This window comes from Trichechus manatus, unplaced genomic scaffold (assembly GCF_000243295.1).
Source record: "Trichechus manatus latirostris isolate Lorelei unplaced genomic scaffold, TriManLat1.0 scaffold00019, whole genome shotgun sequence".
NCBI classification, from domain to species: Eukaryota; Metazoa; Chordata; class Mammalia; order Sirenia; family Trichechidae; genus Trichechus; species Trichechus manatus.
The window spans coordinates 22,422,031-22,448,661 of record NW_004443955.1 but is presented as its reverse complement, the minus strand read 5'-3'; the positions used below and the strand labels follow the sequence as shown (position 1 = coordinate 22,448,661).

Here is a 26,631-nt window from a genome sequence, read left to right as displayed (position 1 = left end):
ACCTGGGAAACCTTAAACAAGGTCCTGAGGGAGTCTATGGTCTGGCTTCCTGGAGAAGCACGCCCCTCTTGTAGGTAATCCACCAATGGGCCCTTCCAGACTTCCCTCAGTGGTCACCACCTCTGGGAAGACCACCTGGTATTCCTCCTTCCCCACAATAATGATGACAATTGTTGTTGTTGTTAGGTGACGTCGAGTCAGTTCCGACTCATAGTGACCCTATGTACAACAGAACAAAACACTGCCCAGCCCTGCGCCATCCTCACAACTGTTATGCTTGAGCCCATTGTTGCAGCCACTGTGTCAATTCACTGCTATTCATAAGATTTTCACTGGCTAATTTTTTCAGAAGTGGACCGCCATGTCCTTCTTCTTAGTCTGTCTTAGTCTGGAAGCTCAGCTGAAACATGTCCACCATGGGTGACCCTGCTGGTATTTGAAATACCGCTGGCATAGCTTCCAGCATCACAGCAACATGCAAGCCACCACAGTACAACACACTGACAGATGTGTGGGGATGATGACGATAGTTAGCATTTATTGAGCTCTTACTATGGTCGAGCAGTGCTCTAAGTATTGGGTTGTAGTAATCCTTGCGAGAGGGGTGTGGTTGTAATATCCATTATAGCCAAAGAAACTGTTATAGCTAGCCCATGCAGGGAAACCACATGTAATAGGTAGATAGATAGATACAGATAGATAGATAGATAGATTAGATAGATAGATAGGTATGTAGGTAGGTAGGCAGGTAGACAGATCACTATTCCTTAACTATAAGGAAACATAGAGAGGTTGAGCAAGTTGCCCAGAGTCACACAGGTATAAACTCTCAGATCTGAGTTCTGATCCTAGGAGTCAGCCTTCAGAGCCCTACTCTATCACCTGCCCAGTGCATCATCATCTTGTGTACCGAGGATTTCCTTGCTTCTTTTCTCCTCTCCTAAATCTTGAACTCCAGGACACAAGCATTTTACATACCTGGGGCCTAGCAGAGGGCTAGGTATATGGCAGGAGCTCAGTAACTATTTGTGTCAAGAGAAAAAGGAGGAGGAGGACAGAGAGGCCAGTGAGGGAAGGAAGATGTTCTGAGTCTTTGCTCAGGGATGAGAAGGAAGAAAAGAAAAGCAAAGGATGGCGTCTCAGCTTCCTCAAAGGGACCATGTTGCCTTTTTCTCTGACAGGTGCAATTTGGCCCCAGTGCAGGAGTATGCCCGGGATGTGGGGCTCAAGACAGACCTGGTGACCATGAACCCCTCAGTCATCCAGCGGGCCTTCGAGGACTTGGTCAATGCCACGTGGCGGGAGAAGCTGCTGCAGCGGCTGCACAGCCTCAATGGCAGCATCCTGTGGATCCCTGCCTTCATGGCTAGGGGTGGCAAGGAGCGTGTTGAGTGGGTCAACGAGCTCATCCTGAAGCATCACGTCGACGTGCGTACTGCATACCCCTCCCTGCGCCTGCTGCACGCTGTCCGTGGGTGAGTGTGCAAGGGGCTTGGTGTGCAACACTCATTTCCGCATGCATTTCCATCTCAGCCCCACCACCCTTTAGCTGTGTGACCCTAGCTAGTCACCTGACTTTTCTGAGCCTTCCTTTCTTGAGAAATGAGGGGAGTGGCAAGTGGGTTTCATCTGGCATGCCAATTTTGACCAGTTGGTCATGCCTGCCTGGAGAGCTGTGTTGAGAAGGATCCTGAGGCTCAGTGGGAACAGACGCCATGAGCATAGGAGAGGAGATGTTGGCTGGTGTGTCGTAATCTGCCATCCTAGGTAGGTGATTTCCAAGAATAGAATCAGGATTGGATGGACTTGGCTTCAAATATCTTCCAATAAGTCACCTTAAGTTCTCCAAAACTGTTTCCTCATCAGTAAAATAAGGCTAGTGATAACAACATCGGAGGGAGTGAAGACAGAATAAGATACTGTATGTAAAATGTGTAGTAAAATGAATAAAATGCCAGGAGAGACACTCAGTCAATGTTATTATCTTTATCATCATCATTGCTAATCGTCTCTACTTCCTGGTGTGATTTTCTCTAACTCTGCAGAAGACAACTTCTTGATAGGGCTTAGAGATCTCTAAAGGAGGATCTGATGGGACATGTTTTTGTCCGCAAGGTCCTCTCCCTGAGATGGAGGAGAATGTGCACCTAGGGAATAAGAAGGAGACCGGAAGAATTAAAGCACGGTAACCTACTCCCTGAGAAGATTTCTGAGCAGGATTGGAGTAACCACTCATGTTGGCCTGAATTGCCACTTCTAGAAAAGGGATTCCAGGAATTAAGGAAGATGAATAGGGAATGTTGAGGAGGGTCTAAATTATTCCTGCTAATAAGTGCGTGTCCATCTGGGTGAGGCTCTTCAACAGCCCCTACTAAGTAAGTTGTAATTTCCAACGTCTGGTTTATTTGCTTCCATCCATGTAACCTGCCATAGGCCCGGGCATTTTGACCAATGAACTGGCTAGGAATAGTACACACACCCATCCATAGCAGCCATCAGCGAATAGTTGTATATTAAGCATGTATTCATTCTGTTTTAGTTATCTATTGCAGTGAAGTAAATCACTTTAAAACTTAGTGGCTTATAAACACAACAAACATTTTATTACCGTATTTTTATGCAAATAATGCGTATCTTCTTATGTTTGTCCAATAACTGTACCCTCCCTCTGTGAGGTATTTTCATAAGCCACTATGCTAATTTTTTTATAGCAACATGTACAAAAAATTGACATAGCAGCACTGAAGAAAACACCTCATGGGCAGGGGGAGGGTGCATCTGGCAAACAAACATAGAAAGCACACATTATTTTTCACAATTTCTGTTGATCACAAATTCAGGCAGGGCTCAGCTGGATGGTTCTGGCTCAGGGTCTTATCCAGCTGCAGTCCAGTGGTGACTGGAGCTGGAAAAATGGAGAGCTGGAGGAGCTGGGGTTTGACCATGTGTCTCTCTCTTTCTTCATGTAATCTCAGGGCTTCTCCGTGTGGTTTCTCTGCATGGGCTAGACTGGGCTTCCTCACAGCATGGCAGCCTCAGATCAGTGAGACTACTTACATGGTGGCTCAGGCTCTAGCATAAGTGTTCCAGAGATGGGAGCAGAAGCTGCATTGCCTTTTAAGACCACATAGTGTCACTTCTGCCATAATCTATTGGTTGACAAGTCACTAAGGTGACCCAGAATCAAGAGGAGGGGACATAAACCCCACTTTTCAAAGGCAGGTGTGTCAGAGAATTTGCAGACATGTTTCAAACCTCAACAAATTCATTCAACAAATATTTATTGAGTGCTTGCTATATGCCAGGCCCTGTTCTAAACACTGCAATGTAACAATAAAACAAAGCCCCTGTTCTCCTAAGCACTTACATTTTCTGTAGGAGAAGATAAAGTATAGGTAGTCAAGTAAATAAGATACTTCTGGATAGTGCTATCAGGAAAATCTTCTCTGGAAAGATGTAACTTTGCGCTGACCCCTGAGTGTGGAGAGGGTACCAGCTATGCACAGATCTGGGGAGCAGAAACTTCCAGGTGGAGGGAACCCCAAGTGTAAAGACCCCGAGGCAGGAGTGTGTGTTCAGGGATCATCAAAAGACAAGTGTGGTTGGAATGGAGTGAGCAAGGAGAAAAGGGATAGGAGATGATGTCAGCGAGAGAGGCAGGGTCTAGAATACACACAGCCTGTGGTCCAGGAGAAGGGCTTTGGATGTTCTACATTTGAGGTGTAGCCACAGAGGTGAGTGGCAGGATCTGATTCATGCCTTAGAAAGATCCTTCTGGCTGTTGTGTGGAGAATAGACCCTAAGGGGGGCAAGAATGGAAGCAAGGGCATTCGTTGGGAAGTTGTTGCAATAGTCCAGGCATGAAATAATTATGGCTCAACAAGGATGGTGGCAGAGGGGGATGCAGCAGTTTCAACAGATTTGCTCTAAAATTTAGAGGTAGAGGCGGCAGCATTTGCTGATGAATTCTACTTGAGGTATCAGAGAGGGAAAAATGTAGGATGACCCTTAGGATTGGAGTTTGAGCAACCGAGAGGATGGTAGGGGAGGGGGATAAACTTTTTCTGTGACAGGAGAGCCGGAGAAGCCCACGTGCGTTTGGGGTGTTGAGAAAGTGAGTTCTTTCTTGGGCATGTTAAATTTGAAATGCCTGTTACAAATATGCCCCTCCACACTCCTGACTGCCCAGCTTGGGGTGAGGACCTGCACCCAGTTGCCCATCTAACCACAATCCTGCTCTAGGGTCATGAGGGGGCCCAGGGTACAAACTCCCTGCTGACTGGGGGACACTGGAATGCTTTTCACTGGGCCTTAACATAAGGAAAGTCTTAACTCTGGAAAGTCCTAACTCTGGAAAGTCCCCTGAGCCACCCACAAAGGACTCTTGATGTCCTCACAGAGGGGACTCCTTCAGCACCCACACCCATGGCTGGCACTGATCTCATGATGGTGGGTGTGTACACGTGAAACTCACTGTCCCCAAGAGGTATCTAGAGAGAGGTACCCAAGAGACAGCCCCACTGTGGCTGATGGAGCCAGGGTGACGCCTGTTTGGATGCAGAGCCCCCTGGGGCTGCATTCCTTACCCTGCCAGTGCCCCTCCAGCATCCTCACACGCCGTCCCTGTCACAGAGCGGGTCTGCCGCAGCAGCTCCGATCCCATAGACTTAGGCTTCAGTGCCACACATTGTATTTTGGGGGTCAGAGGGAATAAGAGAAGGGGAAGGACTGCCTTTTGGTAAATAGAGAAAAAGTGCCTTGGACAGGAATGGGCAACCACCTGGAAGGAGCCTAGGAAGCCAGAGCTATTTCCGGCTATATAATTGACTCACTTTCATCTGTCAAAATAGCAGTAAGCTCCAGTAATCAGCCCTTTAAACAAACAGGCTGCTAATCCTGAGATTGTAACATCTTCCTTTACAGGAACTCCCGGGAGGAAAAAGTGCAGGAGAGAAGGTTGGGGCACGCCTGTGCTTTTGGCAAGGGGAGGAGGAATCAGGGCGAGGGGCTTCAGATGTGTTGGACTGGATTTCTGCCCATGATCTGGTCCCTCCATGGGGCCATGGGGCCTTGTAGGGTCAGGCTTCAATAAGGGCACCAGCATCTGTGATGAGAGAAAGGGCTCGCCTCTGTCTTGGACTATAATTTGCAGAATAATCTTATTTCCTTTTTAAAAAATCTATTGCCCAATAAACCACCTGTTTGTGGAGTGTGTAGAGAGGAGGGGATCTTGAGGCACCCTAGTATCTTCATTTTGCAAATGGGAACTTGATTTTCAGTCTAGTTAGGTGATTTCTACGAGGTCACCCCGCCAGTAACTGGCAGAACGAAGAACTGAACCATGCTGTCTGACTCTAATGCAATGCACGAGCTGCAGCAGAGATTTGCACCCGTTCAGTTCTGGATTTGATGCCCAATGAGCTCAGTGGGTGGGGGTCACCACACTGGAGATGTGATGTCCGTACAACAAAGCGGGTGGTGCATCAAGGCAAGGAGACGAGGTAAAGGCTTCAAAGGTCTCTACTCTCCCCACTGCACCCCTTCTCATAGCATTGCCAGATAGATCCCTACTGTTGGCCACTGACTCCCAAAGGACACTAATTAATTATCTCCATGTTAGCCTCAAGGAGCTCTCTATGAGCCCGCCACCAGCCTCGGTTCCTGTCCCTGTTTTTGTCAATGATTTAAATGAGGGCATTGATCGTCTGCTTGGCAAATTCTCATAACCTTGGTGGTTCAAATGGTTAATGTGCTCAGCTGCTAACTGAAGGTTGGAGGTTCAAGTCCACCCAGAGGTGCCTCAGAAGAAAGTCCTGGCAATCTACTTCCAAAATTTCAACCATTGAAAACCCTAAGGAACACAGTTCTACTCTGACACGCATGGTTCACCATGAGTCAGAATCATCACGACAGCAACTGGTACTGGTTTGATGACTTGCGGGGGGATAATGAATATTTGGAGCCACAGAGTGAATCCATATTTCTCATGACTGGCTGAAGCAGTGAGCCAATCTAAGAGGAAGAGACGTAATATAGGCAAATGCAAGATTCTCTACTTAGGTTCAAAGCAATTGTACAAGTCCAAAGGGATGAACAGTGCCAATCATAGCAGGGGTGTGGTTGCTCAAAAGGATAAAGTGATCTTAGCTCACAGCACATATAACATCTTCTAGATGGGGTCAGCAATGGCCTTGTTTTCTCTGTCTGGTCAAATCCCATTTGGAGAATCACATTCCGTTTTGGGTACCAGACTGGGGAGGGACTACAGTGGCAGAGAAATTTGAAAGTTTACCTGTCAGCCAATGGACCTCATGCGTAGTCACCACCCATCTGTCAGTGGAGGCTTGCATGTCTATGATGCTGAACAGGTTTCAACGGAGCTTCCAGACTAAAACGAATGAGGAAGATAGGCCTGGCCATCTACTTCTGAAAATCAGCCAATGAAAACCTTAAGGATCACACTGGTCCAATCCGTAACTGATCTCGGAGATGGTGCAGGGCGGGCAGCATTTCATTCCATTGTGTGGGGTCACCATGAGTCTGGGGCTGACTCGACAGCAGTTAATAACAACAACCTGTCCTTGAGGGGCTCATAGATCTGGCCTGTGTCGGGATGGGAGAGGAGGGCCTACGGAACGCCGGGTTTCATCAGGAAACTGTGAAGAACGTTCCAACAGATAAAGATCATCTGAAATGAGATTGGCTGCTTTTTAAGAGCTAGTGAGCTCAGCATCCTTGGAGGTGTTCGGGGAGCTGTGAATGCCCCTTCCGGGGGACAGCCAATTAGATGGCCTCCCTTCCCTCTCTGAGATTCTTTGGTTCAGCATGTTTGTACTGGGACCCTCTCTCTGACCCACAGGGTACTCTCAAGATGGCTGCCCATTGGAGATGTTGGCGGATACGGGCATGGCAGGGAGATGGGGAGCGTGGCCCAGAGGCCCTGAGCAGCTGGCCTGCCCTCTAGCTCTCACCGGCAGCTGGCAGGGCCCAGCCTCTGGTGCCAACAAGACGGGCTGCAGCCCCTGCCCCAGCCTGAGTGGCTTTTTCAGGGCCCTCTGGCTCTGCCTGCCTCGGAATGGCACAGCGCCCTGGCTGGCTGTTGACAAGGGAAGTGAGCAACAGAGGGGAAGAGACACCCACTGAGGCAACTGAGTGTGGCCTCAGGGAGTGGTAAACCATGCTGGCAGCTGGTAGTGAATGGCTGTAATTCAATTACAGCAATGGGGGAGGCTGTCACCCACAGCGAGGGTGGCCCCTCAGCCAAGAAGATGCCTGACGGCCCATCCAGCCGCCAGCCCACAGGTTTTGTGTAGAGAAGGACTGTGAATTGGTGCTTAATCAGGCACCCGGAGTGCTGAGCCTGGGCCTCAGGATGGCCCTGATGCAGCTCGCATCTCCAGCAGGGCTAGAGGAGCAAATTGGCAGAGCAGACCCTCGCCTGTCCGCCTGTCAGCAGGGAGCAGAAACCTGAGGGCCCAGGGGCAAAGCGTAGTCAAGGTGCGAAGAATAAAGGATGAGCCGGGCAGACTGGAGTTGCCTCCTCCTGGACATACCTGCCACCTCTCCAGAGAGTGTGTCCCCAGGCCAGTTGTCCCCCTCTCTGGGCCTCAGTCTCTTGCAATGGAAAGGGAGTGGGGCAAACTGGATTCGCCTTTCTGGAAGTGTATTGCGTAGTGGTACATGAGAAGAAAAGGGGGAAGTTCTGTGGTATTAAAGCACAGATAGCTACAGGCACTGGTTTGTTTTTAATGAATTGTCTCTCTCTTATTAAAAAAAAAAAAAAAGCAATGTGCACAGTGAAAAGAAAAGTCCAAAAAGAGTAAAAGCATTTAAAGTGAAATGTAAGTCTTCACCCCAGACTCCTGGTCCTTCCTTACCTGTTACCATTGTTCTGTGTGTGCATCCTTCCAGAAATATCCCTTTTTACACACAAGGGAACCTATTTTAAGCACTACACCTTGCTTAATTCTGGAAATTATTCTAGAACGACACACACTGCCTTATTCTCTTTCCCAGCTGCTTAGTGCTCTGCTGTACGTCTGCACCATAATTGATATCATCAGGAGCCATTGATGGGCACTGCAATTGTCTCCAATCTTCTGCTGATCTACTCAGAGTTACAGTGAACACCCTTGTACCCATGTGTGCAAACATGTGTGCATCTCTAGGTTTGCTCTAAGGAGCTCTGGTGGCACACGGTTAAGTGCTCAGCTGCTAACCAAAAGGTTGGCAGTTTGAACCTACCCAGTGACTCATCGGGAGACAGACCTAGTAATCTGCTTCCATAAAGATTACAATAAAGAAAACCCTATGGGGCAGTTCTACTCTGTCATAAAGGGTCACTATAGTCGGAAACAACTCGATGGTACCTAACAACACCAAGATTTGCTCTAAGTGCAGTTGCTAAAAAGGGAGACAGCTACATGCATTGTTAGTTTCTATAGCTATTGCCAAATTGCTTTCCCTAGAGGTAGGTACAGATTTACACTCCCACCAACGATATATTGAAAATCCTTGTTTTCCCATAACCTCACCAACATCGTGTATTATCCACATTTTTTTATCTTTGGCAATCCCGTGAAAAAATTTATCTTATTGTCTGAAATTGCATTCCTTTAGTTATGAATGAGATCAAATGTTGTTGGTTTGTTTTGTTTTTTCTGCTTGCGGTGACATCGATTTAAATTTCAGAACCTTTAAGCTCCCTAGAAATGGTCTTGCTGGGCTCCTGCTGAGCCTCTAGGAACAGAGGCCATACCTGTGCATGAGCTGCAGTCTCTCGACTCCTTCACAAGCTCACCCTGGAGCAAGGGGAACCCCTCGAGTAACCAGCATCACTTATTTTCCTCCTTTCTTTTGGTAACTTGCTGTCCATGGTGCTGTTAGCCTGCCTTTCAGATATGCAGACCTGGTGGCTGCCTAGAAGGATCTAGAATGAGGCTGGGCTCACTCATCTCTTCTGACAATGCTCCAAAGTCTGCCCTGGCATCTGCTTTCTAGTTTTCATTCACTGCTTCATTAACTACAAATTTGTAAAGGACTCGCTTTGGCCTGTACCCTGCTGGGCTCTGGGGATATGCAATGACTAAGAAGCAGGAAGTCAGCCCCCTTGCTCAGAGAATTTAAAATTGTAGGGAAGGAGAAAGACAAGCCAACAAGTCAGTATAACATAGCATAATAAGTACTATTATAGGGAAAGAACAACATATGGGGCAGAAAACCATCCAGGGAGATCCAGGAAGGCTTCCTGCAGGAAGTGGCATAGAAGCTGAGCTCGTAAGAAGGAGCTGGGAGCCGGGAGCACAGGGGAGGTGGTGGTGTCCTGGAAGAAATGAAAGAAATTCCTGTGGCAGAGTGGCCGTGCACACCAGGGGATGGAGAGATCTGCAGGCCCAACTCACAAGGGCTTCTTTCCTGCTGAGGCAATTAGACTGTGTCCTGTGGCTGTCGGGAATCACTGGAGAGTTTTCAGTGGCGTGGTCAGATCTCAGGTTAGCCTGGCTGACTTGAGGGACAGCATTGGCTGGGTAAGCCTGGAGACCTGGGGACACGAATCAGCCTTGAGCATTCCCACGGCTGGGCCTGCTTTACATTCCAGCCCCAAATTCTGAGACAAAACCCCCAACTCTCCATTACTACAAAGCTGGGCCACTTCATCCTAAGATATCTCCCAGGATGCCAGAGCCCTAAAAAAAAACACTACCGAGGAAAGGACAGCAACGGGCTGTGGGGGCCCCCAGATCAGGGCCCTCCTGCCGAGGCTGCTGATGTGGATGACGGGACCAGAGGCCAGAGAGTTCTGTCCCCAGCTTTGCTTCACCCAGTGTCTCTTGATGACCACCAGTGAGGCATCCCTGCTTCTCAAGGACATGTAAGCTATCTCTAACTAAAAAAAAAAAAAAAGAAGCACTTCTAGCTTCCTTGAGAAAGCCCTTTTTGTCCCTGGCAGCCACTGTCCTTGCCAGGTACAGAGTCTAGAAATCCAGTGAGAAGGATGAATATACTTTGGAGACAATTTGGTAATCCTCATTTATTACTGCCCAGTCTCATAAAATACTTGGCTTAATCATCATAGCAATTGGGGTAGCCAATTTGGAAAATAATTACTGCCTTCTTTGAGATGACTTTGACTTCTAATTAAAATCTCAGGACTGGGATATTAAAGGTGCATTGTCAATACAATGTCCCGGATGCACCGGCTAACCTCATTTGGGAAGGCACAATTAATTAGTTTGTGGTTTAACATCCAGCTGTTATCCTAAGGAAAGAAATCGTCTACACATCAGCCAACGTGACTGAGGAGATATAAAGGAAATGGGCAGTGATTTGTTCCCGCATAACTTAGTCAGCTTCTATTACAAGCTGCTCATTAACCGGCGCCCCTGTGTCCCTGTCAGACATCGATCAGGAGTTCTTGTTTACCTGCCGAGGCAGAAAAGGAAATAAGTGGGTCCCTCTGTGCCACTGAGCCCGCGATTCGTTCTGGAACCTCATTTGCTGTTAACACCTTTCCCAGTTAGCGATTCTCGGGAAAAAGCCTGGTACCAATCTGACAGTTTGGGCGTTTCTATTTCTGTCCTAGCCAGCCACAGTCACAGCTGCTTCCATTGCTAGCTTTCCCCTTTCTTCTTTTCTACTTCCTTCCATTTTTCAATTCTGTTGGAATCAAACATTGGCTGAGCACAACTAAGTCAGGATCATCAATTCCAGGCTATGCTACAGTAACAAACCCTGAAATCTCAGTGATTTAGCCCAACAGTTTATTTCTCACTCTGGCAAAGTGTGATGTGGGTTGACTCAAGAGGCTGTCTTCCAACCAGTGACTCAGGGATCTAGGATTCTCCCATCTTATGAGGACACCATCAAAACCTGAGGCTTTGAAGTTCTTTGAGGTGGGGGAAGAGAAAGCAGAAGAACCCACGCTTAAAGAACGTTGGCACAGAAGTGACACATTTCCTCTCATAGCCTATTGGCCAAAACTGATCACATGACCCCAGCCTAATTACAAGGGAAGCTGGGAAATGTAGGGGAGTGTATGGAATATTTGTTGAGCACCAGTGTCTGTCACAGGGCCTTGTATGCACCAGGCACCAAGGCAGGTGCCTTTCAATTCCTATACTAAGCAGTGTAAGGCGTGGCCCCTGCTCTCTCAGGGATCATAGTACAGATTCCTGTTGGAGACCAATACACACAGTAATGAATTATCAGCCCAGGTTGATAAGCTCGATAAGAGAAGGAGAAACAAATCTCATGATAGATTAAAGCAAAACAAAAAACAGTTTCCATCAAATCAACTCTGACTTATGGCGACCTACGTGTATCAGAGTAGAGCTGTGCCCCACAGGGTTTTCAAAGGCTGATTTTTTTCAGAAGTAGATCTCCAGGCCACTCTTCCAAGGCACTTCCGGGTAGACTCAAACTTCCAACCTTTTGGCTAGCAGTCAAGTGTGTTAACCATTTCACCAGCCAGGGACTCCTCATGATTTGTTGTTGTTGTTAGGTACCGTTGAGTCAGTTCTGACTCATAGTGACCCTACATACGACAGAACAAAACACTGCCCGTCCTGCACCATCCTCACAATTGTTGCTATGCTTGAGCCCATTGTTGCAGCCACTGTGTCAGTCCACCTCATTAAGGATCTTCCTCTTTTTCACTGACCCTCTAGTTTACCAAGCATGATGTCCTTCTCCAGGGACTGGTCCCTGCTGATAACATGTTCAAAGCACATGAGACAAAGCCTCATCTTTGCTTCTAAGGAGCATTCTGGCTGTACTTCTTCAGGACAGATTTGTTCATTCTTCTCGCAGTCCATGGTATATTCGATATTCTTCACCAACATCATAATTCAAAGGCGTCAATTCTTCTTCGGTCTTCCTTATTCATTGTCCAGCTTTTGCGTGTATATGAAGCAATTAAAAAATACCATGGCTTGGGTCAAACGCACCTTAGTCCTCAAAGTGACATCTTTGCTTTATAACACCTTAAAGAGGTCTTTTGCAGCAGATTTGTCCAATGGAATACATCGTTTGACTTCTTGACTGCTGCTTCCATGGGCATTGATTGTGGATCCAAGTAAAATGAGATCCTTGACAACGTCAGTCTCCTCTCCGTTTATCATGATGCTGCTTATTGGTCCAGTTGTGAGGATTTTTGTTTCAGTAAGTGCTTCAAATCTTCTTCGTTTTCCATAAACCAGGTTGTGTCGTCTGCATATCGCAGGTTGTTGATGCATCTTCCTCTAATCCTTATGCCCCATTCTTCTTCATACAGTCCAGCTTCTTGGATTATTTGCTCAGCATACAGATTGAATAAGTATGGTGAAAGGATACACCCTTGACACACACCTTTCCTAACTTTAAACCAAAGAGTATCCCCTTGTTCTGTTGGAATGAGTGCCTCTTAGTCTATGTACAGGTTCCTCATGAGCACAATTAAGTGTTCTGGAATTCTGATTTTTCACAGTGTTATCCATAATTTGTTATGATCTACACAGTTGAATGCTTTTGCACAGTGAATAAAACACAGGTAAAAAACATCCTTCTGATATTCTCTGCTTTCAGCCAAGATCCATCTGACATCAGCAATGATATCCCTCATTTCAAGTCCTTTTCTGAATCCACCTTGAATTTCTGGCAGTTCCCTGTCAAGGTACAGCTGCAACTGTTTTTGAATGATCTTCAGCAAAATTTTACTTGCATGTGATAGTAATGATATCGTTCAATAATTTCTGCATTCTGTTGAATCACCTCTCTTGGAATGGGCACAAATATGGATCTCTTCCAGTTGGTTGGCCAGGTAGCTGTCTTCATGATAGGTACCAAACCAAAAAAAAAAAAAAAAAAAAAACCCATTGCCGTCAAGTCAATTCTAACTTATAGCAACCCTATAGGACAGAGTAGAACTGCCCCATAGGGTTTCCAAGGAGCGCCTGGTGGATTTGAACTACCAACCTCTTGGTTAGAAGCCGTAGCTCTTAACCACTTCACCACCAGAGTTGAGCTGACTAATTCAGTCTGATCCAGGGATAGAAGGGTAAACAATGGGAAGACTTCCAGGAAGACATGATTCTTGTGCTTAGTTTGGGTGGAGTGGGAGGAGAGTTCACCAAAGGGATATGCTGGGGACAGGCATCTAGGTGAAGGAAATAGCACATGTAAAGGGCCAACACATGGCTGTGTAATCCTCAGACACACCTATGAGCTACCTGGATGTTTCACCACTGATCAGATTCTTTTCCCCTCCTTTCGGGGCAGAGTGTTGATAGCTTGAGAAGAAATTCATTTCTGAAACCCTTCCCTTGCTCAGACCTTACTATTGGAAAACAAACAAATCATAAATCACTGATATAGCATCTGGCCGGTGTTAGGGCTTGAATTTGCTCAGGGAGTGAATGTCTGTCAGATGTTCTAATGCCGGGTACCACCGTGTCCCGTGGCTCAAATGTCCCAGAGTGGCATCAGCCACAGCTACAGCCAGTTCACTCCCAGCCCCAGCCTACCTGAGTCAACATGGGGTGAAAAATGCCCAAGGACCAGGGGTTGAGGAAGCCTGCATCTTGTCCCAGCTCTGTCTAACTAGCTGCATTGCTCAGGCAAGTCACCTGGACTTCCACATTTTCTCTATAAACGAAGGAAGAGGACAAGTTCAATCCAGGAGGCCCCATGGATTGCCCTCAGACATGATCGGTTAGGCTCACTCATGAGGAACTCGAACAGTGTTTTAAAATTTGTTTAATTAGTTCCCAACATTTATAAATTTGGAGAATTTGCACAAAATTTCAGATTTTTGGTACTCTTGGGGGAAAAAAAAAAACAGAAAATCTGGCACATTGGACTGATTTTCCCACATGACAATAAAATTGGTTGCCCTTTGAATGCCACAATCCCCATCACTCTTTGTTGTCTTGGCAAATACTGAGGCCAAGTGTCAGTTTTCCATATACATGTCCCAACTTCTAACTCATTCAGTTATAGCCCTACCAAGTCACTGGAATTCTCCAGGCCTAATTGTCTTTAAAAGTCTGCAACTATTCATAACTCTTACTCTTTTCCCTTCTTTTTCTTTAAATATGCCTCATTCTTGAGTTTTTTTTAACAGAACTTCTTACTAGTTAGAGCAAGAGTTCTTAGCCTTGGCTAAACATTTGAATTACGTACTGCAGGGAGTTTTTTAAAACTCCCACATTTAGTCTGCTCCTGGGGGTGGAACCCAGGCATGAGTCCTTTTAAAGCTCCTCAGGTGATTCCACTGTGCAGCCAAGGTGGAGAACCACTGAGTTAGAGTTAAAAATGCAATGGACTAGCTCAGGATGGGGTGAGCTCCGCATTACTGGAGGTGTTTAAGCCAAGCGGGATGAGCACTTGCCAAGGCTGGGAGTGAGGCGGGGGATCCAAGCGTCAGCTACTGCTCTCTAGGTTTCTTCTCCTTTGCCGTCTCTCCCTATGCTCCTGAGGGTCCTCCCAATCTCGTCATAGCCCCACTGAGCACAAATTGCTGCGGAGGTTTAAAGAAGGACCCGTTACCTGACCAGCCCCCACGTCAGTCAGCATCAAGCATCCTGCAGAGTGAACATCATAAATATTAGCTGGCAAACAAGCAGAGGGTGACGTGAGGTGGTTCTAGTACAATCACATTAGACCACTGCCCATATAGTTGTTGAGACTGCACCATTTGGGGCAAGAACATGGTCTTGGAATCAAAAGGCCTGCAGGGGAGCCCTAATTCTACCCCTTACCAGCTGGGGGGCCTTGGTCCCTTCTCGTACCCTCTCTGGGGTGCCGGCCTGAGGTGTGGGTCAGAGACCAGGTGTTGTGATGGGCACACTGGATAAAGCACTAAGGGAAAGTTCCTGAAATTGGGTTCAGACCTCAGTTGAGCAATAGGGAGGGAGGGAAGTGTCCGAGTAAATGCAGTTTGGCAGTTTGGAGAGGGGAGAAGGAGGCATGAAATGGACCTGCCAAACCAGACAGTTAGACCTGGCCTGCGGACTCTGAGCAGCTTGGAGAAGTGGCAGTCATCTGAGAACCCTGATCCCAGGCAGCTGGTTGGAAACATCCAAGTGGTACAACCAGTGGCTCTAGCTTCACGAGAATGCTTCAGGGAGTGGCGCCAATTTGCCCCTTGGCTGTGGCTCCCAGCGTCTGTGCTGCAGACAGAGTTCCCTTGTCTGAAGTAGGACTGTGGTGCCTGGGTGTCCTATCTGCCTGGAGCCAGGCAGGCCGAGGGGCCTGCACCAGGGTCCCTGCACTGCATCTATGTCCAGCCTAGCCACATCCTCCCCCTGGACCCAGAGCCTGGGAAACCGCCATCAGAGGGAGAGCAGCAGTCAGGGCAGAAGTGATACCTCAGTGCAAACCCTTTCTGCGTTCCGGGAAAAGGAGCTGACTGGGAAGGCAGATGCGCTTCTGGGTTCATTTTAACCTCCACCTCCCCATGGCTTAGGACGTGGGGACCTCAGGCCATAAGGGACATCAGCAGAGCAGCAGGAAGTCTCGCCTAGCCCCAGCCAGGGCCTTGGTGGGAAATGCCACCCATAGGCTGCCCCTCATGCTCCAGAACTTTCTCTTGGAGACCAGCAGTACCCTGCCCCAACCCACCCTCCACCTCAGCCCATAGAAAGTCACCAATCTAGAAGAAAAAACAACAATGACATACGGAGCCACAAGTACACAAACTCATATAGTTCTTCTGAGAAGCCTTCCCAAATGACCGAATGGTCATTCACTTATTCAGCAATCTTTGCTCTCGAGGCGCCTTAGCTCAGCAGGCGTCTCAGAGATGGCAGGACAGATGACCCTTCAGGAGCCCCAGCACGATGGGAAAGGCTGCATGCCCCCTGCAGCCCTGCATTCTGTATCCAGGGAAGGGTCTGGGGCATAAGTGGATGGGGGTGCCTCAAAGAGAGGCACTTAGTATAGTTGTGCCCAGGGCACAGCCACAAAGAATTCCGACTGGAGCCTTGATAGAAGAGACTAGAGATGGAGCTAGGAGCAGGGCAGCAGGGGGAGCTGCCTTCACTGAGGCTGAAACAACTCATTGCCTTTGGGAGCTGCAGTCATTCCCTCTGGGAGGCGGTGAGGTGAAGCTGGTTGGCGGCTAGGCAAAGGCCAGGTCTTGCAGGGTTTCTATTTTATGCTATGAAACTTGGACTTTATCTGGAGAAGTCAAAAGTTTTAGGCAGAGAAATGACTGGATTTCTGTGTGGAGGACTACAACTTGGAGGGTGAGTCACAGGGGTGGGCTAAGGCCATTGTTGTTGTTAACTGCTGTTGACTTGATTCTTGACTCATGGTGACCCCATGCACAATGGAACGAAACCTGCCCCGTCCTGTGCCATCTCCATGATCAGTTGTAGATCGAACCCTTGTGATCCATAGGGGTTTCGTTGGCTGATTTTCGGAAGTTGATTGCCAGGCCTTTCTTCCTAGTCCTGTTCAGCATCACAGCAACACACATCCGCTGGGAAGCCAACCCAGGTCTCCTGCATGGACGGCAGGAATTCTACCACTGAGTCACCTACTCGGGCTATAGCCGTAGGGACGTCTAACCGGGGCAGAGAAGAAATGATGAAGGTCTGCACTGTTTCCACAAACACTTGCTGTTGTTACTGCGTTCACTTGAGCCATTGTCCTGTCCTCTGCCTTTGTCCCCTCCGTCTGATTCCCGGGTGGAGAATTCAGCTGTAGGGAAGTTTCTTGGCCCAGAGAGGATGAGGTAGGAGGAAGGGCATGGAAACAGGACTCAAATGACAAGCTTATGAAACAAGGACACTTGTCTAGAGGGCTGCCTAGGAGAGTCCTTGTCACACAGACTCTGGCCCTCTGTGACCATGACCTCCATCAGCAATGGTGCAGGAAAGATTCAAATCACCCAGCCTGACAGATGGATGGGGGATGGGGGGAAGTGAGGGGTTGTTGAAATATATTTTATTATATCAAATATTATGTAGCCCTGGTGGCCCAGTGGTTAAGCTCTTGGCCACTAACCGAAAGCTTGTGGTTCGAATTCACCAGCTGCTCGTTGGAAGAAAAGACCTGACAATCTTCTCCCATCAAGATTACAGCTCAGGAAATCTTTTGGGACAGTTCTACTTTGTCATTTAGGGTCGTGATGAGTCAGAACCCCTTCAACAGAACACAACAGCAACATATCCAATATGACGTGATTTACTTAAATTACACAAGTAATTAGGAGCCGTGTCTGATTCAAAGGCTAACTTCTCCTTCAAACAAACAGTTTAAGGTTGGCTCTCTGGAATATTTGGGGGTTCCCTTTTCTGAACGGCAGAAGGAGCCTTTGGCAGAAGGAAGGAGGCAGTTGGGCTTCTAGAAAGCTTGAGGACCTCCCTCCAAACACACACACCTTTTAACTAAAGGCACTGTGAATAGCATGGAACAGTTTCAACTTTCAGCTATAGGTTAATGTTTTTTGTCTGGCATACTTCTACATCTGGCATGAGTTAATAATTTAGTTGGTGTGTTTGATTACAGAGTCACACACATTGCTGTGCTGAGGTGTCACCTCTGAAGCTGCACTGAACTTTGTGCCCGTTGGGGAGTGAATTTTTTTCTACAGAGGCAAATCGGAGTATGTGGGGTGGGGACTGTTCTGTCTGGAATGTGTCCTCCAAAAAGATATGTTGTAGTCCTAACCCATGTACCTGTGACCGTGATCTTTTCTGGTCTTTGAAGGTCTTTGAAGATGTTATCAGTTAAGGTAACATGAGGTCAGCCTGGAGTAGGGTGGGTCCTAACCCCACCTGAGTGGCCTTCTTAGCAAAGAGGAGAAGAGACCCAGAAAGACAGAGGAAGAACAGCCAGGGGAAGATACATCTATCTACAAGCCAAGGAATCCTGGGTCTAGCAGAAGCTGGGAGAGGCAAGAAAGTTTCTTCCCCTAGAGACTGCAGAGAGAACACGGCCCTACCCTTACCCTGAATTCAAATTTCCAGGCTCCAGAACTGTGAGGCAATAAATTTCTGTTGTTAAAAGCCACCCACTTTAAGGCTAGCCCTAGGAAACTAATACAGGGAACTACTGAGGTTGTTTAAGGACAGAAAAATGTGGACAGTGACTGGCCTAGAGACGTAAGTGGTAAGGAATTTGTGGTAAGGAATTGCAGGCAGTCCCTGAGTTACAAACGTTCGACTTAGATACAAACCACGGTTGTGAACCAACCCCGAAAAGCCTATCAGGAAAAAAATGACCCCGTGTTTGAGCCCGTGGCTCCCACAACAGGCCACGCCTCTCCTGCATGCACAGGTATGGCAGCGGGTCCTTGGGCAGCCGCTGGCGGTGGGCTGGCCTCTGCAACGTGGTGTTCCCAGCTTTGGCCCGCGGCAGTGGGCAGAGAGCCCAAACGCACATGCCTCACTTGGAGCTTAGAAAGGGCCGGCCCCACCGTCAGCATGCCCCAAGCACCGCCACTCCGCTCCGCGTGGCGAGCCTGCAGTTTAGATACAAACCATACCTGTTTCAACTTGTGTACAAATTTGAGTTAAAGACAGACTTAGGAATGGAACTTGTTTACAATCCATGGACTGCCTGTATGTCTTTCCACCAAGACATATACATTACATTTATAGAGATGCATTATGGGTTAAGTGGAAATGTTTACAACAACAACAAATAAAGAGACTAGAGTACACATCACAGTGAGCTCCAAATCCACGGGGGAAAAGCACTGCGATGGAAAGCAAGAACAAAGGCAAATGGCATTAATGTTTTCAGCTTCTGCAGAAACTGTCTTAGACTGTTGGCGCTTGGGGGGTATCTTGGAGATCATCTGGACTGTGCTCCATCATTGCATATTGTTGTTGGTAGGTGCCATTGAGTCATTTTTGACTCATGGTGATCCCATGTGACCCCATCATTGCATACATGAGAAAAATAGGTCCAGCTGGGAGAAGTGACTTGCTCAGTCACACAGATAGTTGGTGATGGAACCGTCACTAAACCCAGGTCTTCTAAGTTACCTCCTCAGAGCCTCCACTTCCTAGAGCGTGAAATGGAGGTAGACGCCATCCTCACTGCATCCTTGATTAAGGTACGCTGAGATACTTTCTGTGCAAAGTGTAGCACCGTGCCTGACAACACAGGGATCCCTTCGTCCCACTCCTTCGTGTTTCCTCTCCTTACCCTTTGACAGATTCAGAGGTGGATACACCAAGACTTAGGTGACAGGCCTTTAGAAGACAAAGTGTGGGCAGTGCCCAGCCTCACAGGACAGACCACTGTCCAGTGACCAGTCAGCTCTCCAGTGAAGTCACACATGGCCAAGGCAGGCTACCGCATCAGAGGACGGCAGTCCTGTGGGCAGGAAGGAAGGAAATCCAGGGAAGCTCAAGAGGCAAGGAAGTGAATTTGTACTGGAGTCAGGATGGCAATAGGCAGACGGAAGCCCAGAGTGGCTCTCTGAAAGGCATATGGCAAGAGCAGGTGCTTTATCAGGGGTCAGCAAACTACAACCTATGGGCCTAATCCAGCCACACCCATTTGTGTTGTCTATGGAGTCCCTGGGTGGCAGAAGGTTAAGGCGTCTGACTGCTAACCAAAAGGTTGTTGGTCTGAGTCCACCCAGAGGTGCCTCAGAAGAAAGGCAATCTACTTCGGACAAATCAGCCATTGCAAACCCTATGGAGAACAGTTCTACTCTGACACACATGGGGTCACCATGAGTCAGAGTCAACTTGATGGCAGCTGGGTTTTTTGGTTGTTTATGGCTGCTTTGGGGCCACAGCGGCAGAGCTTAGTAGATACAACAGAGACCAGATGGCCGCAAAGCCTAAAACATCTACCATCTGACCCTTTACGGAAAAGTGTGCTGAGTCCTGCTTCAGATTTCCACAGCCCTGAGTTCAAGTCAGGTCCTGACACTTTGTACCTTGGGCAAGGCCCTTACTGTCTCTGAGACTAACCTCAGCATCTGTGCATACTGACAGGCTGTTTTGAGACTTCCACACATCAATGTCTGTGAAAGTGCCCAGCTTCAGGAGCGGTTTGGTGTCTAACTGACTGGAGAAAGGGGGCCGGGATCAGTATCTTGGTTGGTCCCTACATTCTTGGATTGGCAGGAGGTAGGCTGCTGGGCAGGATAAACTTATCTTCTCTCTGGAAAGGATGATTCACAAACTCATGGTTTTTATTTATTTATTTTTTTTCTCTTTCTTTACCTTTTTTTTCAGATACTGGCTGACCAACAAAGTCCACATCAAACGACCCACCACTGGCCTCTTGATGTATACCCTGGCTACACGTTTCTGCAACCAGATCTACCTCTACGGCTTCTGGCCCTTTCCGCTGGATCAGAACCAGCACCCCGTCAAGTACCACTATTACGACAGCCTCAAGTATGGCTACACCTCCCAGGCCAGCCCCCACACCATGCCCTTGGAGTTCAAGGCCCTCAAGAGCCTGCATGAGCAGGGGGCTTTGAAACTGACTGTCGGCCAGTGCGATGGAGCCACGTAAGGCAGGGGCCCTGTGGGACTCAGTGGCTCACATTTCCTGCCAGCTACACCACAGGCAGATGGGAGTCGGGGTGGCACAAACAATAGAACAAGCAGGCTAGTGGTTTTCTTTGTTAAAGTGTAAACAGTGACCAGAATATATATATCTCTCTACCTGCATATATATATTGACCTGAGTATTTATAACTGTGTGGTGTTCATCTAGCATTAGGCAGATAAGCCACAGGAAGAAAGTGTGGAGAACCCACCTGAACTGGACTGAGATTCAGTCCATCTTTAGGGGCAGAAGGACTTGACATAAAAGAAGCCAGTCCCGTGACTTTGGATGACAAACTGCCTCCTGGGTTGGAGGATCTTTGGGCTAATGGATGAATGGAGAGCCACCTGTCAGCTTCCCTGAGCCTTTGGGATGTGTGGATTCTGGGCAAGCCAAGACCCAGAGGGGACAACTTGACCTGGTCTAAAGTGGTGCTCTTCACAGAGGAGAGGGAGGTTGGAGAGTTCAACCAGGCAAAGGAGCACAAGAAAACCAAGAAGCAGAGGCATGTCAGCGTGGAGGGCCTTGTTCCGTGAACTTAAACTGCCCGAGGAACAAGCCGGGTTGACCCATATGTTCTAGACTGGCCTTGGATCTATGGATAGAAGGCTAAAAAAAAACACAACAGATAGTTCAATTCTGGCTTAGCAGGGACCACCAAGAACATTGGATGGAGCAAGCAAAGGATACTCGGCTGGAGTGTTCAAATTGTGGTTTTGAACAATCAAGACCAGCTGCTAGGGGTTGGCAACCCACCCCAGAGTAAAGCAGAAGAGTGTCCAAAAGGTGCTGGTTGTGTGGGGTGTTCTTTAAAGGACTTAAGTCCGTACAGGAGGAGAAACCCTGGGATTTCACCCTAGGGGTTAGCCTCCCTCTACCCTGTTAAAATGTCACATGAGGGACTGTACCGTCCTCTTCTGCCACCAGGGAAGCCACAGCAAAAGCTTGAAAGGGCACTGTCAAGATAAATGTCATCCTTTCTAAAATATATATGATTGCCTTTCTGGGTACCTCACAAAGACCCAGAGCAGAGACCCGAAAGAATGTGAAGCATCCAGCACCATTTCCCTGCGGCCAGTCTGTTTGCTTTCTGCATCGTGCAGTCCACAGGCCTCTGCAGCCAGACTGCTGTGTCAATGTCACTTTCTTATCACTTTTCTATCTGATGGTCAGTCACACTAGCCAGCACTGAGCTCCATCATTGAGGTCTTCAGCTCTGCAGGGAGAGGTTCCAATCCCCACCCCCACAGCCACCCGCCCCCATCTTCTCCCCACAGATGCAATTATTTTAGGATTTTGCAAAATCCATTTTCCCCAATTAAGAGTCATCTTTAAAACTTTTGTTTTTTTATGTACCCAAAGCCAAATGCAATATCCAAATACTGGACACAACCTCCTGGGGAAATCTGGGCTCAATGCCAATAACTTAGGGGATGGAGTCGCAGGTCACATCAGACAGAAGCATTAGCTGGCTAGGTTTGTTAGATGTATTACTTCGCCTGATAAATAACAATGTTTTAAAACATATTGGAAAGATAAGTAAAAAACCATTATCTCAAAGGTGAAGGGAGTTAAGAAAAGTAATCAAGATCTGCTTCTAAGCATACGAGACCGGAAGTAATTAATCAATGGCACTTTAGAACAGGACATTTGCTCTAAATTAATGGCTGATGGGAAGTGAGTGGAGGTGGTGGAAGAATACCCAGAACCATTAACCCCACACCCAAATGCTCCAGCCCATGGCAGTGATTACCACGATACATCTCCAGGCTTTCTCATTGTTCCTATTGTTGTTGCTTAAAGTCTGAGGTTTGGGATTTGCATTATAAAATGAATATTTTAAAAAGCAACAGCCCTAACAGCTCTGTGGCAACTGAGTGGTCCGGACTCCTCCCAAGAAGTAGAAATAATTACTATCATATTTTACATTTCTCCAGGGCCTTTCATCTTGAGGATCTCAAAGGCCCTAGAAGACATTTAAATTTTGAAGCTTACAGTGCCTGGGGAACAAGTAGAATTGCCAGAGTGGATTAGCCAAAGCACAGAAGTTGAGACCCTGAATTCCAGAACATTCCATGGTGAGTCTGAGGAGAGCCCAGACGTCAGGTCTTGGAGTTGGCCCCATGCTCTATCTACCAGGCCAGCATTCCCTCTCTGTGGGGGATTTTAAAGGGCCAGAGCTCTTTGGAAAACATGGTTTTCTTTCTGTCCTATCTTAGTCTTGGTTTCTGACACAGAAACTGATGAAAGTTGAGGTGGAAGGAGCTCTTACAACCTGCCTCCATGTTCTCTCTGGAGAAGGGCTGGAGACCCAAGACAATCAACATGTGCCCCATTCTCCAACTCAGAGAGTCCTGAGTTGTGGCAGAAGTTCCAGAGACCTTGGCTTTCTTCCCATTCCTTGTCCTTCTCCCTCTGGGCACACAGTTAGGAGGCCAGCTGTCCTTCCCAGCCTATTTATAACTCTATTTGAGTGGTATAGGCCAACTAGCTTTGGGTAGCCCCAAGGAGTCACAGCCTGTTCCCATTACCCTGATCTGCTGCTTCATAATTACTGAGGTCCCAGGCATCCCACGAGAAAGGATGGAGTCAGCTTTAACTGGGCGCTAACCACTGCTGAGCAAGCCCTTCTGTCACCTCTTCTTGGCCATCAGTTACATCCTCAATGCCTATCACCATCACCCACCTTGAAGCCCCCAGACCTCTCCATTCTCCGCAAGTCCCCAAATGACTCCACCCTCAGCTTCTTCCTTCTCTAGAGATGGAGCCATCTGAAATAAGATCTCCCCTCAAAATCTCTTGATCCCTTCCTTCCTCCTTCACCTCCTCCCTCGCATTTCTGAGGAAGCAACATCCCTCTTCTGGCCAATCACCTTTTTTCTTACATCTTCAGTCACTCCCTCTGCTATCTGTGTCTTTTCTACCCACCCCCATGCACTCATTCCAGCCATCTTGGGTCCTGCAGGGTCCCTCACCTTCCCTTCACCACCAGACCTGGAAAGGAGTTTCTGGCATTTACTGCTGCTTTTCCTCCTGATCACCACTTGTCAGTTCCTTCTTCCCAGGCTTCTGCGCCTATCATGCTCCTGGCATCAGTGTCCCAGTGCCCCCAGGTGACCACATCAAAAGGCCCCTTCTCATCACGAAGCTGTCCATATCACTTGGCTCTGTACCAACCACTGCTGGACATTCCCTTCTCCCTTGGCCACCAGGATGACATGTCCTCTTGGGTTTCTCTTCCCTTCCCAACCCCGCTTCATCATTTATTTATATATTTATTTATTTATTTATTTATTATTTATTTATTGACACCTGTTATGGATTGAATTGTGTCCCCCAAAAAATATGTGTTGTAATTCCTAACCTCTATGCCTGTGGTTATAATTCCATTCGGGAATGTGTTGTCTTTGTTATGTTAATGAGGCAGGATTTGTGTAGGGTTTGTCTTGAGTCAATCCCTTTTGAGATATAAAAGAGATTAAACAAACCAGCAGAGGAGAGATAGGTTAAGATAGATACCAAACCACATAAAGATTGTCCTGGAGCAGAAGCTCAGAAGAGACAAAGACCTTCCTCCAGAGCTGACAGAGACAGCCTTCCCCAAGAGCTGGCACCCTGAATTTGGACTTGCAGCCTTCTAAACTGTGAGAAAATGAATCTCTGTTTGTTAAAGTCAACCACTTGTGGTGTTTCTGTTATAGCAGTACTAGATAACTAAGACAGAATTTGGAGAGTGGGGAGCTGCTCTAGCAGATACCTAAAATGTGGAAGCAGTTTTAGAATTGGGTAATGCGTAGAGGCTGGAAGAATTTTAAGGTGTCTAATAGTAAAAGCTAGATTGCCTTGAAGAGACTGTTAGTAGAATTATGGATGTCAAAAGCAATTCTGGTGAGGGTTCAGAAGGAAGTGAGGAGAGCTATAGAGAGAGTCTCTATCATCTTAGAGAATGCATATGGCTCCAGCAACAGAATGTTGCTGGAAATGTGGACATTAAGTGTCTTCTGGTGAGCCTTTAAAAGAAAATGATGAACAAGTGATTGGACAGTGGGGGAAGGGTGACACTTTAAATGCGGTGGCAAAGCACTTGCCTGAATTATGTTCAAATGTTTGGTGGATGGTAGAACTTGTAAGTGATGAACTTGAATATTTGGCTGAGGAGATTTCTAAGCAAGATCTTAAAGAAGCCGTGCAGTTTCTCCTTGCTGCATATAGTAAAATTCGTGAAGAAGGAGATGGACTTAAAAATGAGCTGTGCAAAATGAAAACAAAACTTAAAGATTTGGAAAATTCCGTTGTACAACTAAGGACATGTGTCATAGAATTTTCATCAAGGATGTGGCTACACAATCTTTTGTTAAAGAGGTTAAGCCTGTGACTAGTAGATCTAACCCACTACCACGGCAGAAAAAAACCATCAGTTTAGACTGCAGGAACAGAGAAAGAGTGAAAGGAATCAACTCCATCTGCCTCTTGGAATTCTACAGGCAGGAAACAGACCAAAGGAGCTGTATCTGTTGTTATCCAAGAAAAGAAAAGAACCATTCCTGGAGCAGCTCAAAGATCAACAGAACTGCTGGAAGGAGCCCAGGAAGCAGAGCTGCCTCAGTCTCAAAGGGTGGGGCCATGGCCTCTGGGGTCTCAAAGGGTAGAGCCATGGCCTCCTATGTTTCAAAGAGTCAGATCTTCACCAATTCAGTTCCAGAGTGTGGGGCTGCCATTCAGTTTAGCCAAAAAGATGGGGCTGCTGCCCAAAGCTGAGGGACATGTCTGCCATCCCAACGTGCAGTAAAATGGGGCCTGCAGAGGCTGAGGGGATGAGGTCACCACTCAGATGAACTAGGAGAATGGGGCCACCCAAACCCCAGGAAGCAGAGTTGCCATCCCAGGGGGCCTGGGAGGTACAGCTGAAGCCCATGGCCAAGGGGCCTCCACCCAGAATCCAGAGAGCATGGCCAACACCCAAAGTCTGGAGGGCAGGGCCATTGCCTAGGTGGTGTCAGAGAACAGAGGATTGTTTTTAAGCCTTGAGAGCTAACGTAAATTGTTTTGCTGGGTTTTGGACTTGCCTGGTGCCTCCTATCCCTTTTTTCCCTCCAATTTCTCCCATTTGTAATGGAAATGTCTGCCTTGTACCTGTTCCACCATTGTACTTTGGAAACAGATGACTTGTAATCTAGATTTCACAGGTTCACAGATGAAGAGGTATTTTGCCCCAGGATGGAATCTGCCTAAAGTCTCACCCGTATTTGATTTAGATGATTCAGAAGATGAGACTTTGGACTTGGAGCTGATTTAAGTCTTTGGGATGATGTGATGGGGTGAATGTGTTTTTCATGTGGTGAAGGATATGAATTTTTGACTGCTAAATGTTGGAATGTTATGGATTGAATTGTGTCCCTCCAAGATATGTGTTGTAATTCCTAATCACAATTAACACATATTTTGGGGGGACACAATTCAATCCATAACATTCCAACATTGGGCAGCCAAAAAAAATGTCTGTTGTAATTCCTAACCTTTATGCCTGTGGTGGATAGAGCCCTGGTGGTGCATTGGTTAAGAGCTCAGCTGCTAACCAAAAGGTCGGCAGTTCGAATCCACCAACCACTCCTTAGAAACCCTACGTGGCAGTTCCACTCTATGAGTCAGAAATCGACTTGACTGCAAAGGGTTATGCCTGTGGTTATAATCCCATTTGAGAATGGAATGTCTTTGTTATGTTAATGAGACAAGATTAGTGTAGGGTGTGTCTTGAGTCGATGTCTTTTGAGACATAAAAGAGATTAAACAAGCAAGGGAGGAAGCAGAGATGGGGTGGGAGAAATGCCAGCCACAAGGAGATTGCCTAGGAGCAGAAGCTCAGAAGAGACAAGGACCTTCCTCCAGCGCCAGCAGAGAGAGAAAGCTTCCCCAAGAGCCGGCACCTTGAATTTGGACTTCTAGCCTTCCAAACTGTGAGAAATGAATTTCCGTTTGTTAAAGCCACCTACTTGTGGTATTTCTGTTACAGCAGTACTAGATAATTAACATAACACCCGTACCTTCATCTAAAAAGTATTTGAGGTAATCTGACTGTGATTTCCCTCTCTTTCCTTGCCCCACATTGTAGACATTCCCGGGGGTCCT

At 47.4% G+C, this 26,631-nt stretch overlaps 1 protein-coding gene across 2 annotated transcripts in view; it reads left to right on the top strand.

Annotated features, from left to right (window-relative positions):
• Window positions 1–20,469, top strand: part of ST8SIA2 (ST8 alpha-N-acetyl-neuraminide alpha-2,8-sialyltransferase 2) — a 93,755-nt gene extending 73,286 nt beyond the window's left edge. For both annotated transcript variants that reach the window (XM_004372668.1, XM_004372667.1), the window contains 2 exons: window positions 1,182–1,475; window positions 20,184–20,469. In XM_004372668.1, coding sequence (XP_004372725.1) covers window positions 1,182–1,475; window positions 20,184–20,469 — 580 coding nt within the window. The remainder of the gene's footprint in view (window positions 1–1,181; window positions 1,476–20,183) is intronic.
• Window positions 20,470–26,631: the final 6,162 nt, after the last annotated feature.